This window comes from Artemia franciscana, chromosome 4, assembly GCF_032884065.1.
Source record: "Artemia franciscana chromosome 4, ASM3288406v1, whole genome shotgun sequence".
NCBI classification, from domain to species: domain Eukaryota; kingdom Metazoa; phylum Arthropoda; class Branchiopoda; order Anostraca; family Artemiidae; genus Artemia; species Artemia franciscana.
Genome location: NC_088866.1, coordinates 28,175,591 through 28,193,568, shown reverse-complemented (window position 1 = coordinate 28,193,568; position 17,978 = coordinate 28,175,591). Strand labels below are relative to the sequence as shown.

The 17,978-nt window shown below is 35.8% G+C and overlaps 1 protein-coding gene across 8 annotated transcripts in view; it reads right to left on the bottom strand.

The window, feature by feature from the left end:
* Positions 1 to 17,978, bottom strand: part of LOC136026246 (alpha-ketoglutarate-dependent dioxygenase alkB homolog 6-like) — a 106,340-nt gene that overhangs the window by 67,575 nt on the left and 20,787 nt on the right. For 4 of the 8 annotated variants that reach the window (XM_065702607.1, XM_065702608.1, XM_065702606.1 and 1 more), the window contains exons 3-4: positions 17,129 to 17,244; positions 10,912 to 11,146 (exon numbers count right to left, since the gene is read on the bottom strand). The exons of the other annotated variants lie outside the window; for them this stretch is intronic. In XM_065702607.1, coding sequence (XP_065558679.1) covers positions 10,912 to 11,146; positions 17,129 to 17,244 — 351 coding nt within the window. The remainder of the gene's footprint in view (positions 1 to 10,911; positions 11,147 to 17,128; positions 17,245 to 17,978) is intronic. 8 annotated transcript variants of the gene reach the window in all.

Sequence of the window (17,978 nt, the reverse complement as noted above, 5' to 3'; positions counted from 1 at the left end):
GTGCTAAGAGAGGGCCTCGGCTGTCATCTTGATTCCCATCTAGGTAACCCCAGGCACACAATGCAAGATCGACAACCCTGGCAGTATCAGAGGCAAGGCCGGCTAAAGGGCAATTGGGCCCAACGGGGCCCGGCATTTGAAAGGACCCCGCGCTACTATCAAAATGAATAAAAAGCAAAAAAAAATTCAAAGCAAATTGCTTTAAACTGTAATGCATAATTGCGAAAGAGAATTTTAGTTGAAGAAATGGAAACTTTGAAATATATATTTCTTTCAATTTTTTTTTTGAAAATCCATTAAAATGTTTAAATCTTTGTCGGATGTTGAGCAACGGGGTTTCCAAACTTGTTTGTTGCTCTCTGAATATTCTTAGCAATGCCAATGAGCGTTGCTTCTGAAGAGAGATCATTTTCTAGGCTAAAACTTATAAAAACTATCAGGATAAATTAAATAGTTCAGCAAATATGTGGATTGAAAGTGAAGACACAAGGAAAATATATTTTCAAAAACTTTTTGAAGAACTTACAGAACGAAAACTTAGAGATATGTAAATTCACGTATTCACACTCGGTGATGTAAATTTAGACTCAATAAATGTTTTTGTATTTTGGATATTTTCGAAAGGTTCCCCCAAAATAAATCCATTCGGGCCTTGCTCCTGTTCGATCCAGATCTGTTCAGAGGCATCACTGGGCAAATTTTTGGAGGGGGCAATGGATTTTACTGACTGGTTATTTATACCGATTGATTTGGGGGCATATTGCTATTAAAATTACTTCATCTTTTGTTTTCACCGACTGAGATTGATCTTGTGAGACTGATTTGACGTCATATATTTTGATCAGCTCCTTTGCACTAATAGAAAAAATTGGACCAGTAAAAAAGTGGCGTTCCATTGTTTTACAAACTTGAATTTTTACCTCCTGGAGGCGGAGGGCGTCCCCCCATCTCTAGGATGTAACGATACTGACAATGGTTGCACTATACGCACCTATGAGCAAAAATGCGTATTGCAGAAACTCTGCGTACCACAATGTCATTTTGGTTTCTTTCGGAACCGTCTTATAAATTCTTTTAACCTTAAAAATAGTGTTCTTCCCTTTCTCCACAGAAACTCACTTCATCGATTTAAACTAACTGAGAAGGTTCAATACTTCAACTAAAATTAAAGAAAAAAAATTAAGCTTAATCTAATTTATCTTTAGCTTTTCTTATCTTTCACTAAATATTTCTTCAGATTATTTTTGAAAGACCCAAGGAAGCTCCTACGAAAGATAACCTAAATTTTTGTTATTTATGGATTAATTTAAATAGAATTAGGGTTATTTTTTTTACCAATATATGAGAAGCATAAAAACAAATCTGAGACCATGGGTATGCCAAATACTATTTTTGTTGCCGATTTTATGCGGGAGCACCCTATTAATAAACAAGTTGTCAGAGAAATCCAGCCAGACGGAAAGATTAAACATGATGACTATCTGTTCTTGTTATAAAATATTTCAAATCTCTATTATCAAAGGCTGGACTTTTTTACTTAACATAACAGATCTACCCCGAACACTTGCTCAAGTCTTTCCTAAAATATTTTCTTTTAGTCTTGTTTTCTTTCAATGACTATGAATTTTTCTTATTTTTGACTTGTCATTTTTTATCACTAGCGAGTAGTATTTGACCAATTTTCTGTGCTACTTTCAAATTCAAAGTTTTCATCACTAGTAACTGTTTTATTTATGAATATGGTGACGAATAATCATAATTTTTTGTCACCAACAGTTTTGCAGAATAATAATAAGAACAGAACTGAAGCTTGTCAGGTTTTGAATCTAGAAAATAATTCGACCGAAAAAATCTGGTTCTGCAACTTCTTAAACAATCCAACATGTAATAGAAATTTTTCTAGTATTTCCAGCATTTGTTTAATAATCATCAGTACACCTTTCACATTCGGATTTTTCATCACTAGATATTTCACGGTATTTTTTTCGCTTTTCCTTTTTCTACAATGGACCATGACTTTGACTTTTCCCACAACTTATTCCCTCTTTTTAAATTCAAACTTAAAATCGGGGAGTTGATTACTAAAAATCAACTCCCCAAAGATTGAGACTTTGCTCTAATTTACGATTTGTTCATAGAATCAGAATTCAGTTCAAAATTACTAATTTTCGAAAGATTCAGGTTTTGTTAATTGCAAATAAAGACATGTTCATAAAGATAGAGAAAATAGCAAACACCGAAAACAAGAAGAACAATAGGGAATTCTTTTCGCAAAACAGTGGGAAATAAATTAGAAGGAATATTTTGGCCCTGTGTCCAAGGGCTATCATCAGAAAGACATAAATATATAAGAAGAAAAAACTGACAACAGGATAAATTCATTACAGTTAAAATGAGCTTTTTTTTTCCAAAACCGTCCCAGCATCCTTATCTCAGCGAACTTCAACCAGGACTGATAATAAAATAGTGATGAAACTTGGCAATTCATATAAATGAAAGAGAATGATTTAAAAAAAACACGTTTTTAATGCTAATCTTGCTTGTTGGCTGCTGATCTCGTAGGTCTATTTGTGATAGGTTCTGTGTTAATATCAATTATTTTTTGTTTTTTTTTATAATATTTTGTAAGATCGTTTTTAATTAAATTCGTGCATAGAGGATTTATTGAAAATTCTCCCAAGTCCTTATTTAAGGAAATATTATTACTAATCTTAAGTCTGATTTCAACTGCTTCTCGAACTACTTGCTTTATGCCTAGGTCATTGCTAATAATGGCGGATTCTTCACAAAGTATTTTGTAGCTAGGATTTTCAAACACATGGCTGCTTAAAGTAAAATCAAAAGAAACAGAAGTAATATTAGAATTTAGAGCTTTGGTGATATCATCTTTATGCTGTTGTAGGCGTTTCTCTAAATTCTGGTGAGTTCTTCCTACATAGAATTTGCCACAATCCCATGGATAGACACCTCTTTGGCGAGTAACTGGAGTTTTGTTTTTACCAGAATTTAGGAGATTTATGATTTTCAAATTATTCGTAAATACAATATACAGATTATTTTGTGTTCATACTTTTTTAAGATTCCTACTGATTTTTGGGATATATGGGAGTTAAATTATGTTTGAAGGCTTATAGGGATTCTCACATGGTAAATTATTGTTGATTTTACGGAAGTGTCTTTTCAGTCTACGGTTAATTGTATTACTAATAAAAAAAAGAGGATAACCATTTCCAAAAAGTATGTCCCTGATAAAGTCTAGGTCTGCTGTGATGTAGGAATCAGAACAAATGTTTAGGGCACGATCGAAGAGAGAGATTACGACAGCTCTTTTAACTTGTGGGGGGTGGTTTGATTTAAAATGTAAATATCTATTGTTTTATGTTGGTTTTCTGTAAATAGTAAAACTGAGTTTATCTAAGCTACGAATAATTAGCACATCTAGGAATGAGATTTTATTTGCAATTTCAATTTATAAGGTAAACTGTAAATTCCTATCATATGTATTAAGCTGATCTAAAAAAAACAAACCCTAAGTTCATTTTCCCCATAGTTCCAAAGTGAAATTAGGTCATCCATGTAACGTCCCTAAAAGATATGTTTCAAGGAATACGAATTTAACGCCAATTTTGAACATGCTCAACATAAATAATTGCCAGTAACCCAGAGAGAGGCGAGCCCATGGATAAGCCATTTATTTGCTGGTAGAAAGAATTACGGAATTGGAAATACATTGAATACTTGTTACAAAGTTTAACCAAGGTCACTAAGACGTCGCAATCCAATCCTGTTGCTGAAACTTCTATTAAGTAATAATTTTCGTTTATTTTATTTTCTAATAATGGCTCAGATACTGCTAAATAAATATTTGCATACATAGACACAATGTCAAAACTACTGATAATTGTATTTTCTGAGATATTTACGTTTTTGAGCTTTTCAACTAAATCTACCGGATTACATATGTAAGATTTTTGAGAAAGACCATAGAATTTTGGACAAAGGCTGCTCCGGGGAAAAATGTATTCCATAATTGTGGAGTAATTTTACCATTTTGTTGTAGATATTTCAATTCATGTATAATTTGTTAGCAAACTCATGAGTATGATCGTGGATTATAGTTGTATATGTAGTTTTGTCATTGAGATGTGCACGAATTTTTGTGTCGTAATCTATCGTATCCATGACGATCAAAGAATTGCTTTTATCTACTTTAGTTATAATGATGGACAGGTTTTTGCGGAGAATAATAGAATTCTTAGGTCACACAAATTATCTGGTTTTATATTGACGGGAGAATTAGCCTTTTTTTGATTATTATAAAGGGTAGCAATAAGACTAGCCCTAACTTCGTCAGGGTTGGAAATAGATGTATAAAATTTGCGCAAAGAAGACTCTAGAGAGGAAATCAAACCCGCCATAGGAACTTGATTTTGAAGAAAAGAGAATTTTGGACCTTTTTCGAGAGTTTGAATTTCCAATGGTTCAAGCGTTCTAGGGGACAGACGAACAACAGCCGGTCCAGGAATGAATCTTGGAGCATAAATAGAGTTATTCATTGAAGATTCATCGTAGGTTTTCCAATTTTTTAATAAGTCATTCCTTTGATAAGCGGAAATCGTGACTAAACAAATTTCTTTCCAATCTAGCAACTTGGTAAAATCAGCAGAAGACGAATTTTCAAATAAGAAGGTCACAAACAAACCTACGAGATCAGCAGCCAAAAAAGCAAGATTAGCATTAAAAACATTTTATCATTCTCTTTCGTTTAATGAATTGCCTCGTTTCATGACAATTTATTTATCAGTTCTGGTTGAACTTCGCTGAGGTAAGGATGTTGGGATTGTTTTGAAAAAAAATTTTTTTTAGCTGTATTGATTTTATCCTGTTGTAAGTTTTTTCTTCTTATATATTTATGTCTTGCTGAGGACGGCTCTTGGACATAGGACCAAAATATTCATTCTAATTTGTTTCCCACTGTCTTGCGAAAATAATTCCCTATTATTCTTCTTGTTTTTGGTGTTTGTGAAGGAAAGGCAGTGTGGCCTTCATCGCTATTTACAGAGAAAATAGGTAAAAAAGAAAGAACACATGGATCAGGATTTCATATTCAGAAATCTTTTTCAACAGGAACATGAGCTATAAAAATAAAAACAATAATAATAATAAAATAATTTAAAGCAAACAATAATGGTATGTAAATCAAAATATCAAGCACAGTGCGTCATAAAGCAAGTCGTAAAAACTCTGTACAGAAGAATTGCTATAAACCGAGTAGAAACAGAGTAATATAGTAAATATACTATAATATATATATACATAATATGTTATAACAAACAAGACTGTCTTCTAATAAGAATGTCTATCAAAACATAATTTTTCTAAATACTCATATCCCCCACTTTGTTCATGCGTCATAGCTATCAAGCTATTGACAGAGGCATTTCTATCACCTGTCACAGTTTATTTTTAAATTCGCTTTCGAATATTTGCTTATGGAGGTTGGAGGGGAGGGGTCAATGATTTATAGGATTATTGAAGGAATTGCTAACTATATATGGATGAAAACCAGTTTATATTGGTTGGTTAACTTACAGAGGATTATTGTTTGGATATTTATTTCATTGCGCAACTATTGAAATTGTGTACAATGCTATATAGTGCTGTGAACAATTTGCTTTTGATAATTGGATAATTAAAATCGTGTACGCAACTATTTAAGTTGTGTAACGTGCTGTTAACAATTTGCTTTGAATAATTGGATTTTGGATAATTAAAATTGTGTACGCAACTTCTGAATATATATCTTGTGAGTATTACTACCTGATTTGCTATTGTTTTTACTGACAACTATTGTGGCCCCGCCCACGAATTTTGATGAAATTTGATCATTTCACCGGATGATGCCAGGTGAAAGACTTGTCTTGAATCCCGTGTTGAATTTCATTTCACGGGCTAGAAATGCAGGTTGTTCAGCTGATAATATTGTAAAAATTGCTTGCGATTTTTTCAAAGGAGATATGTTAATTGAAGCAAAGAAGATTTTGTGGGCTGACGCCTCTATTACTAGGGTAACTGAGCGCCCCAAAGTGACTGATAATGTAAGTGATATGGTTCGAGCCTTTGATCTTTGTGATGAGAAAAAGATCAGCCTACCTCAGTATCTGATTTTCGAGCCAGATCAGGTCCCATGTGTGCCAGGGGAGACAACAGCTACGTTAACTCGAAAGGTTAATGAACTCTACATGGAATTTAAAAGCTTCGCTGAGCACCATAAAGCAAGGTCAGTCGTGCAAACTATTCCTGATATGAAACCTCCCCCACCCGCAAAACCGTCCTATTCAGTTATTGTGAAAAATCCACCAAAAAACTTGAATAATCCTGACGCTCGAAAAGATTTCCTGGATAAAGCTTGTGGGGGTGTCAGTTCAAGCATAGTTGTTTTGAGGCCTAGGAGGGATGCATGGCAAGTAGTTCTGTCGGACAAGGGTGCCGCCAATACTTTTGGCAGATGCATTAAGCAAAGTAGACCAATCCATGAATGCTAAAGTGAAGAGTCCTGCCTTTTTCGGTATAGTACGCCGAGTGCCTGACGGAACATCTAAAAGTGACCTATGTGATCTCGCTAATAACTGTATAGAAGTTGTTCAGTTAGGAAGTACGAGGTCTTTTCGATTAAAGTTTGAGTCACGTGACCACCTAAACTATGCCACTGAGAATCCCCTTGTTATTGGTTACGAGCGTCTACCTATAACTGAGTACAAGTTTTTGCCTACCCAGTGCTACAAATGCCAGTGCTACGGCCATACTGCGAATAACTGTAAAGCTTCCCCGAGATGCTCTAAATGTGCTGGTGACCACCAGAACTCCAAAGAAAACCCGTGTCAACTTGTCATGAAATGTGCTCTCTGTGGCTCCTCCGACCACCCCTGTTATTCGTATAAATGTCCAGAAGCACAGAAACTACTGCTTAAGAAATGAACAGTCAAACAAACACAAGTACAAGTACTTTACAAGATTTTACGTTTCTTAATAATTTGTCACTGTGCAATAATGTTGTTTTTAATTATTACGATGACCAAACTAATCTGTCCACCAACACCTTAGCTAGCCCCGATAGCCCTTTAAACCAAATTAACTGTAAATATCTCGACACTTTTGATTTTGTGAAAAATGTGAAACCTAAGCTAATGGAAGAGACCAAACTTAATGTAATTTGCTTTAATATCAGAAGCATACGGGATAAGTGGGCTAATTTTAAAGATTTAATTTTAACAAATGGTTACTGCCCTTTCGACGTAATTGGAATAACGGAGACGTGGCTTTCAGAAATTGATGATACTAATGAATTTTCCCTCACTGGCTTTCAAGCTATTCATATTGAAAGAAAATTAACCAAGTCCTCTGGCGGCATTTCTCTTTACATCCGATCAAGTCTAAAATTCACCAGACTATTCGATTGTGAATTCTTGTTCTCGCAACCTATAAATAATAGATGCATTTATTCAATAATCGTCGACATAAGTGTAGACGAGAATTCTTTTATTTTTTCGTTATTTTATAAACCACCCTCATTTCCGACACCTTTCTTTTGTAATCAGTTTGATGATTTTTCTAGTTTTATTAATTTACCACAAAAGAAGGCAATAGTTTTTGGGGACTTCAATTGTAATTTATTAAATGTTAGCAATAACAATGATAGTGATACCTTCTTTGAAACATTTACCTCAAGTGGTCTTCTTCCCACAATCCTTTTTCCTACTAGAGTTGATCCCATGAGGTCTACCGCTACTTTAATTGATAACATTTTTGTATCCACTTCCCTGGGAAACCACCTGTCCTCCAAAATAATATTTTCTGACCTGTCAGATCACTTTCCAATCTATCTTTCCTTACCCTCCCTATCAGCTACTCAACCCCGTAGAACTAATACCCCTACGTCTAATAGAATATATAATACTGTGAATATGAACCGGTTCACGGATTGTTTGAAATCCTTCGACTGGTCCAAGACTTTGGATTGTCAGGATGTTAATTCAGCCACAAGTAGTTTCACACAGGGATTGAGTGATCTTATTAGTTCAACCTTTCCAGTTCGTAAATCAAACCGAAAAACTACCCATATACGCCCCTGGATGTCAAATAGCCTGATAATCTCTTCATACCGAAAAAATGACCTATATAAGTTAGCTTGCAAAACCAGTAACGTTATTGACCTGACTAATTATAAAAAATACAAAAACATATATACCAAACTCATCCGGGAAGCAAAGAAAAATTATTATTATTCAAAAATCTCTCACTGCAAAGGGAACTTGCAAAAAATTTGGTCTACAATAAATGAAATCCTTTCAAAAAAAAGGAATTCAAGATCTGTTCCTATTAATCTTAGGGACATCAGTGGCAGATTAATTGACCCAATTTTAGTACCGGATGCTTTTAATAATTATTTCACTAATATTCCAAATGCTAACTCCTGTTCCTTCTCACAGTCAGTACACCCTAGCAAGAATCCCAGATCCATGTTTTTCTCTCCAACTGATCGCAAAGAGGTGCTTCAAGTTATCGTATCTCTCTCTAATAGTAGTACACCTGACTTCTTTGGCATAAGTAATAAGCTTCTTAGGACCGTATCTTCCTATATTTGTGAACCCATTGTGCACATAGCAAACCTGTCTATGACCAATGGAGTCTTCCCAGAAATATTTAAATCAGCAATTGTTATCCCGATTCATAAAAAAGGCGATCCGTCTGAGATAAGCAATTATCGTCCAATCTCACTTCTCCCAGTTATATCTAAGGTGCTCGAGAGAATTATATTCCGACGTCTTTCTCCCTTTGTATTTGGGAATCAGTCATCAGATTCGTTGATTTCTCCTCATCAATATGGCTTCCGTGCCAAATTTTCAACTGCTCATGCACTAATAGACGCCACACAGTTTATACGTTCCCAACTTGACCTTAAAAATACTGTATTGGGCTTATTTCTGGATTTTTCAAAGGCCTTTGACATGGTTGATCACAGTGTTTTATTAAGTAAACTCAATAACCTAGGGATTCGCGGAGTTCCTTTCTCATGGTTCGGCTCTTATCTCTCTGGTAGAGTACAGAGTGTGAGACTGGGCGGGGTGACTTCACATCCCCTACCTGTCCGGAGGGGCGTCCCACAGGGCTCTGTTCTTGGTCCAATACTTTTTCTCCTTTATATTAATGATTTGATTACGGACCTGGGCCCATCAGTGCACCCAGTACTTTTTGCTGACGATAGCAACTTTTTCATCACCGGTCCTAATTTACCATCCGTCGTCACCTCTACTCAAACCCTTCTGAATAGAGTACAGGAGTGGTGTCTCGTTAACTGCATGACCATTAACAGCAAGAAAAGTCAGGTGGTATTATTTCAAACCCCTTACAAAAAAAATGAAGTTCAGCCAGCACTTGGCCTAAAATATTCTACCAATCTCCTCCCGCAGGTCGAAGTTGCCAAGTTTCTTGGTGTCCACATAGACTCCTGCCTATCATTTGCAACACATGTGTCCTATGTTAGAGCCATAATTTTGCGACAGGTAAGTATAATTAATCGTGTGAATTATTTTCTTCCTCTCGATATCCTTGTCACCCTTTATTATTCTTTTATTTACCCATATATCTCATACTGCGGATCTGTATGGGGCAATACTTATCCTTCAGTTACCAATAAATTAAAATCTGCTCAAAACCGTGCCGTCAAAGCAGTGTTTCGGTTGCCACGACTATATCCCACCAAGGACTTGTACTCCGATTTTGGTATTATCCCTTTTGAACAAATCATCAAAAAGTTAAATCTATCCCTTGCATATTCCGCTTACCATAAAAATCTTCCTCCCCACTTATTAACTTATTTTAATAGTAATAATTCTGAAGGCCACTGTCTCCGTTCATCCAACCGTTCCTTCATTGTCCCCAGGTGTATCTCTAGTTCCGCACAGCGATCCCCAATTTATAAATCTATAATTCAATGGAATGTAATACCCTCCAGTGTCGAGCTATCCACAAGTTTTCGGACGCTATATAATAATGTACTAAAATCTTGATATTATATTTCTCTAAATGTTTGTTCAATTTGCTTTAATTACCCTTGTTTTCTCTTTTTTTTTCTTTTTTTTTTCTTCTCTCTCTTTTTCATTTACAATTTTTTGTTGTTTTGGTCCTTAACAAGTTCGCTTCTAGGATCTTTATTATTATTGTTGTTATGTGTTTTCTTTTTGAATAAATTGATTGATTGATTGATTGATATTTATTTGACGTGGTACATTATTTTTGGTTCATTAAAAAAAAAGATCAGACATTATGATACTATTTTGAGACTGGGAATTGCGCATAATGTCTTTTACCTATTGGATATTTAAATACATTTAGCCTTATTAAAATGTACATTTATTAAAGCGATTAGTTTTATATTTTATGACTTTTTTCGCCAATAAGTTCCCTCGAAGGTTCCCTCGAAAAGATACCATTTTTTTCAGTGAAAGTGACCTGTTGTCTATGGTATCACGATTCCCTAAGGGACAACAACCCCCCAATTTGACCTAAACCCCAACGTTAAAAACCTATGTTCACAAGGTCGTTTTGTTCTAGATCTATATCATCTCAGTCATCTAGAACCCAGACACATGTCCAAAGCGTCATTTTGACCACAAATTATGCACAACATTTATAATTTTCTTCAGCAACTTTGACCTGTCGTTTATAGTTACAAAATCCACTTGAGGGATCACAACCCCCTAATTTAACCAAGACCACAACGTCAAAGAAATATGTGCCCAATATCATTTTACCCTAGATTTGTGTCACCTTTACCCTAGATGCATGTCCAAAGCATCATTTTGACAAAAATTAACATTTTGCTTAGAAGCTTTAATTCAATTTGCTCACCTAGCCAAATTCAGCAGAATGGCATAGAGCCAGCATCTAGTTGACAAGGTGGACCACCGGGATTTTTTAACTTTAACAAGGCCAACTCTGCCAATCCACAAAATATGATCAGCAAACAAAAACACAGCCTGTGCTAACTTGCTCAAAGTCAACAGCACTTTGTAAATCACGTCTGCACAGTGCAAAGTGATCCAAGCACCCTTGATAGCTTCAAGAAACTTTCCAAATCGGAGTACTAAAAATACAAAAAAGCAATTTAGAACATTGGACTAAAAGTTTGAAAGTACTATTGTCATGAAAATAAAAGCATTTTTTACCCCCTAGACCCATCTTAGGTCCTTTAATAGGCTACCTGAAAACTGTGATTTTCTAATATTTTTCTTTTGGTTGCATCAAAATTATGAAGTTTTTGGGCAGTGCTGCTTTAAGTCAGTTTTGCCACGTTGAACTGTGAAAACAAATAAGCAAAATAAATTGGTAATATAATAAAAATTTCCACATGCCCAAGCTGATGATTCCTAGAGACAACTGCACCTTCAAAAGAAAGCTGTTCCTTTTAAGCTGTTTACTTCCAATTTTGATTTTTTTTTTCCAATTTTTTCACTCCCATTTCTTTTCTTTTTATGGCACTTGGTATTTACCAAGTGACATGTAGCAATTGCGATTTCTGTCTGTCTGTCTGTTGGTCCCGGTTTTGCTAGTTCGGGCACTTCCAGATAAGCTAGGACGATGAAAGTTAGCAGGCGTATCAGGGACCAGACCAGATTAAATTAGAAATAGTCTCTTTCCCGATTCGACCATCTGGGGAGGAGTGGAGGAACGGTTAATTCGGAAACAAAATATAAAAAATTAGGTATTTTTAACTTACGAACGGGTGATCGTATCTTAAAGAAATTTGATATTTAAATGGATCTCATGCTTCAGAGCTCTAACTTTAAATCCCGACAAGATCCGGTGACACTGAGGGGAGTTGGAGGGGGAAACCGGAAATCTTGGAAAACGCTTAGAGATCGGGGTGAAACTTGGTGGGAAGAACAAGCACAAGTCCTAGATATGTGATTAAAATAACCAGATCGGATCCGCTCTCTTTGGGGGAGTTGGGGGGGATTTTCAGTGCTTTGGTGAAGTCGGTGCTTTTGAACGTGCTAGGACGATGAAAATTGGTAGGCGTCTCAGGGACCTGCACAAATTGAATTGATAACAGTTGTTTCCCCGATTCAGCCATCTAGGGGAGGGGGGCTGGAGGGATGAGAAATCGTGAAAATTGAGGTATCATTATATTATGAATGCGTAATCGGATCTTAATGAAACTTGATAGATAGAAAGATATGTCTCAGATGATCCTTTTTCAATTCGAATCGGATCCGGGGAAATAGGGGGGGGGGGGGGGGGTAGGGTGAAACGGAAAAATTGGAAACCGAAAATCTTGAAAAACGCTTAGAGTGGAGAGATGGGGATGAAGCTTGATGGGAAGAATAAGTACAAGTTCTAGATACGTGATTGACATAAATGGACCGAATTTTCTGTCTTTGGGGGAGTTGGGGGGATTTATAGTGCTTTGGCAAGTTCGGTGCTTCTCGGCGTAAAAGGACGATGAAAACTGGTAGGCGTGTTAGGGATCTACACAAATTGACTTGATAACAGTCATTTCCCCGATACGACCATCTGGGAGGCTGGAGGGAGAAGAAAAATTGAAAAAATGAGGTATTTTTAACTTACGAATGGGTGATCAGATCTTAATGAAATTTGATATTTAGAAGAAACTCATGCCTCAGAGTTCTTATTTTAAATCCCGACCGTATCTGGTGATATTGGGGGAGAGTTGGAAGGGAAAACGGGAAATCTTGGAAAACGATTAAAGCGGAGAGATCGGGGTGAAATTTGATGGGAAGAATAAGCACAATTCCTAGATACGTGATTAACATAACCGGACTGAATCCACTCTCTTGGGGGGGGGATGTTAATTCGGAAAAATTAGAGAAATTGAGGCATTTTTAACTTATGAACGGGTGACCTGGATCTTAATGAAATTTGATCTTTACAAGGAGGTTGCATCTCAGAGCTCTATTTAAATCCTAACCAGATCTTGTGACATTGGGGGGAGTTGAAGGGGGAAACCGGAAACTTAGAGTGGAGAGATCGGGGTGAAATTTGATGGGAAGAATAAGCACAAGTCCTATATACGTGATTAGCATAACCGGACTGAATCCACTCTCTTTGAGGGGGGGGGGTGTTAATTCGGAAAAATTAGAGAAATTGAGGCATTTTTAACTTATGAGCGGGTGACCCGGATCTTAATGAAATTTGATCTTTACAAGGAGGTTGCATCTCAGAGCTCTTTTTAAATCCTGACCAGATCTTGTGACATTGGGGGGAGTTGAAGGGGGAAACCGGAAATCTCGGAAAACGTTTCGAATGGGGAGATCAGGATGAAACTTAGTGGGTAGAATAAGCAAGTGTCGTAGATACACGATTGATGTAACCGGATTGGATCCGCTCTCTTTGAGGGAGTTAGGGGGTCCAGTGCTTTGGCGGGTCCGATGCTTCTGGACGTGCTAGGACGATGAAAATTGGTAGGGGTGTCAGGGACCTGCACAAATTGACTTTATAAAAGTAGTTTTCCTCGATTCGAACATCTGGAGGGCTGAAGGGAGAAGAAAAATTAGAAAAAATGAGATATTTTTAACTTCGGAATGGGTGATCGGATCTTAATGAACTTTGATATTTAGAAGGACATTGTGTCTCTGAGCTCTTATTTTAAATCCCGACTGGCATTAAGCCTCTGATTTTCCTTTTAAATCAATCTATTGATTCTTACAATTTCGCAAATTTGGCATCCACTCCTGCCAAAAAGTGAGTAACTTAATGTTTCCTGTAAACCTCCGATGTTTCCAAAATTTTCAATATACACAGTTGTTTATTTTTCTACTTAATGAATCTAAACCATCAGATTTCGCCTTCTTTGTACTTTTTTAATTTAATCCTAATTTATTACTTAGCCAAAGTCAACATAATCACACAGTTAACAAAGTAGATCATTTTTTTTTTTTTTTTTTTTTTTTTTTTTTTTTTTTTTTTTACTGTAATAGAAACAACTCTCAAAAACCATCAAATACGATCGGCGAAAAAATTTATAGCCTTTGCTAAGTTATTTAAATAGCCAATACTTTGTTAACTATGTCTGAACCCTCTTGAATATATTTATAAAATGTTAATTATTTCAATATTTTTAAAATCAGTTTTAACAAATAAGCATTAGAAATTACACAAAACGATTAGTCAAGTCAATTATTGGTAACTATTTTCAATTCAAAAATAAACCAAGTTATTCACACACCTAGAATAAAAATTCTCACTGTAATAAAATTGTCCACCAGAACTAGAGTTTCCTCACATCTATGAATAAACACAATGTGAACCGATGTTGTTGATTTGAGGGGGGGATATATTTCTCATAATATATATGAGGGACAAATTAGTCGTTTTTTCAATTTCTCCCCAAAAAGGGAAAATAATGAAAATACTCCCCAAAAAAGTTATTTTTTAACATCTAGGAGGCAAACCAATACCCCTCTGCCCAATTTCTGGTCACAGACGCCCTCCCCAGACAAATTTGAAATACTCGAGCTTGACATGCATTCCTGACATATCAAAGGCCTCTCCTCAGTAGAAAATTATGATTAAGACTAAAGGTACGAGCAAGGTGCGTGGGAAACTGGTTACCGAGAAAAATTTAGTTCGTCCGAGAGTTGTCCACTTTAAGATATTACCTGCACCAATTGGCGACTGCCAAGCGAGGCAGAGTTCAACAGCACAGGTGGCGTTCTGAGATACACACCAGGTGGCGGAAAGGGCGTCCCCTAGAGTTCCTCTCTAAAAAATAACAACAAACGCGACCTAGCATTAAAACAGCAAAATCATAAAACTAACTAAACAAAAATGAATGAAATTATAATTGCATTTTTTTTTACTTCTGTTTTGTACTGGGACAAAGATTGAAAAAAACAAAATAGTTTTATCAGAAGGGCATAACAGGTATTTTTTTGTACATTTTTATTGCACTTGGTATTAACCAAGTGACATATAGCGATCGAAAATTCTGTCGGTCTTTCGGTCGGTCGGTCTGTCCCGGTTTTGCTAGTTTAGGCACTTCCAAATAAGCTAGGACGATAAAATTTGGCAGGCATATCAGGGATTCGAAAAAATTAGAAAAAATGAGGTATTTGTAACTTAAGAACGGGTAATCAGATCTTAATGCAATTTGATATTTAGAAGGATCTTGTGCTTCAGAGCTCTCATTTTAAATCCCGACCAGATCCAGTCCCCCAGACACTGGGGGAGTTTGAGGAGGAAAATGTGAAAATTGAGGTATCTTTATCTTACGAATGGGTAATCAGATCTTAATGAAACTTGATATATAGAAAGATCTCATGTCTCATATACTCCATTTCAATTCGAATCGGATCCGGGGACATAGGGGGCTGGAAGGGAGAAACAGAAATCTTGGAAAACGCTTAGAGTGGAAAGATCGGGATGAAACTTGATGGGAAGAATAAGCACAGTTCTAGATACATGGCTGATATAATTGGAACGGATCCAATCCCTTTGGGGGAGTTGGGGGGTTGGGTGTGTTAATTCGGAGAAATTAGAAAAATTAAGGTATTTTGAACTTAAGAACGCGTGACCAGATCTTAATGAAATTTGATATTTAGAAGGAACTCATGTCTTAGAGCTGTTATTTTAAATCTCGACCAGATCTGGTGACATTGGGGGGAGTTGGAGGGGGAAACCAGAAATCTTGGAAAACGCTTAGAGTGGAGAGATCGGGATGAAACTTGGTTAGTAGAATAAACAAATGTCATAGATACGTGATTGACGTAACCAGACTGGATCCGCTCTCTTTGGGGGAGTTAGGGGGGTCCAGTGCTTTGGCGAGTTTGGTGTTTCTGGATGTGCTAGGATGATGAAAATTGGTAGGCGTGTCAGGGGCCTGCACAAATTGACTCGATAAAGTTGTTTTCCCCGATTCGACCATCTGGGGGGCTGAAAGGAGAGGAAAAATTAGAAAAAATCTAGGTATTTTTAACTTACGAGTGGGTGATCGGATCTTAATGAATTTTGATATTTAGAAGGACCATGTGTCAGAGCTCTTATTTTAAATCCCGACCGGCATTAAGCGTCTGATTTTCCTTTCAAATCAATCTATTGATTCTTAGAATCTCGCTAGAGTTCATGCCATATGAGCTCTTGGCTCTGCCGACCTCGTTCACAAGTGCCATATGAGCTCTTAACTCTTGTTTAAAACTAGCCTAGCCTATTATTGCATAATTTTTCTAACCTATATATTAGCCGTACAAATGACTATTTTATATAATAAAGACGAGTTCAAAACATATGAATTTGCATACTTTCAGACAATACCAGGTTGGATGCAAATAGAAAAAAACAACAAATAAACATTATTGAAAACAAAATCTGAATTGATAAGATTAAGTTTGTTTTGGATTTTTGTAGCAAAAAAAAAACAAAAACAAACGCGATCTAGCATTACAACAGCAAAATCATAAAACTAACTAAACAAAAATGAATGAAAATTATAATTGCATTTTTTTTTTCACTTCTGCTTTATATTGGGGCAAAAATTTAAAAAAACAAAACAGTCTTGCCAGAAGGGCACAAAATGTATTTTTATGTACATTTTTTAAACTAACCTACTATCGCCTAATTTTTCTAACCTGCATACTAGCCGTACAAATGACTATTTTATATAATAAAGAAGAGTTCAAAACATATGAATTTGCATATTTTTCAGACAATACCCGGTTGGATGCAAAAAAAAACATTATTGAAAACAAAATCTGAATTGATAAGATTAGATTTGTTTTGGATTTTTGTATTTCTACTGAGTACTATTCAGCTGGGATTGTTTTTTATTTTAGCAGCGTTTTTTTAATTCATATCAAGCTCACGTTGAGGCACTAACTATTTTTCCTAGTCATTTTTCTATGCTGTTTGGATTTACCCCCCCCCCACTTCATTAGAGAGAGAGGGGTTAAAATGCAGCGATATGCCTTAAGAAAATACGATAAGAAAGTATTTATGACTGTTCTAAAGCAGTTTTCAGAATTTTTTCAGTTTCTTTTAGATGGTCCCATATGTTTACCTATTTCCTTTATTTTATGTTTAGTTTTTCCTTAGAAGAGAAGAAAAAGCATACATTTACGAAAAGTTCCAAAATGATACTCCAAGTTCTTCAGTTTGGAAATAATGGATGGACTATACTTCCTTTGCTCAAGGATATACCACAATAACTTACTTCCATATTGGAATAGCCTAAAAAGCAACAGAAAAAAAAAATAATGTTCATAAAAGAATTAGTTACTAAGTTACCCCTCTATTAATAGCTATTGATTTTTTCATCATATATGCCGAAAATTCTTTTACACAAGCAAGAGTTATGACATTCTGTTAAGATATGCAATTTTAAATAGAAAATTTTTTACGTAACGCAGGCAGTTCCGATTAGATTCAAGTTTTCATAGACCTGCGTTATGTAAACTTATGTCACCTTATCGAAAAGCTGATACAGCACCAACAAAAAGAAATCGATGGATAAGCAATTAAATAATTTCGAAAATAAATTGACAAACATTTCCGTAGATTGGATCCACACCTCCATTACAAATACTTCATTGTTGAACATTTTGCCTGTGATCATAGAGATGCCTTCCGACAAGGATTATGATGCATTTTTTGATTTTTACGTTGGCCTAAGGCCTTTTCTGGGCACGTTGTTGACCAATAATCTGTTTTGGCGAGACACTGTTTATCAATAATCGTGTTCTACCGATCGTGTTGTAGGGGATTTGTTGATAAAACAGTGTAGATGAAAACCACACATAATTGAAATCGTTATTAGTCAAACTTGTTGGTCAGATTAAGCTGAAAATATCAAGGGATAATGTAACGGGGATTTTTTTTTAATTCTAAAAGAGAAAAAACAGTTATTTTGCCATAGAGGTTGTTACATTTATGATTAGTTTGATCTCCCAGCTAGACTACTGCAG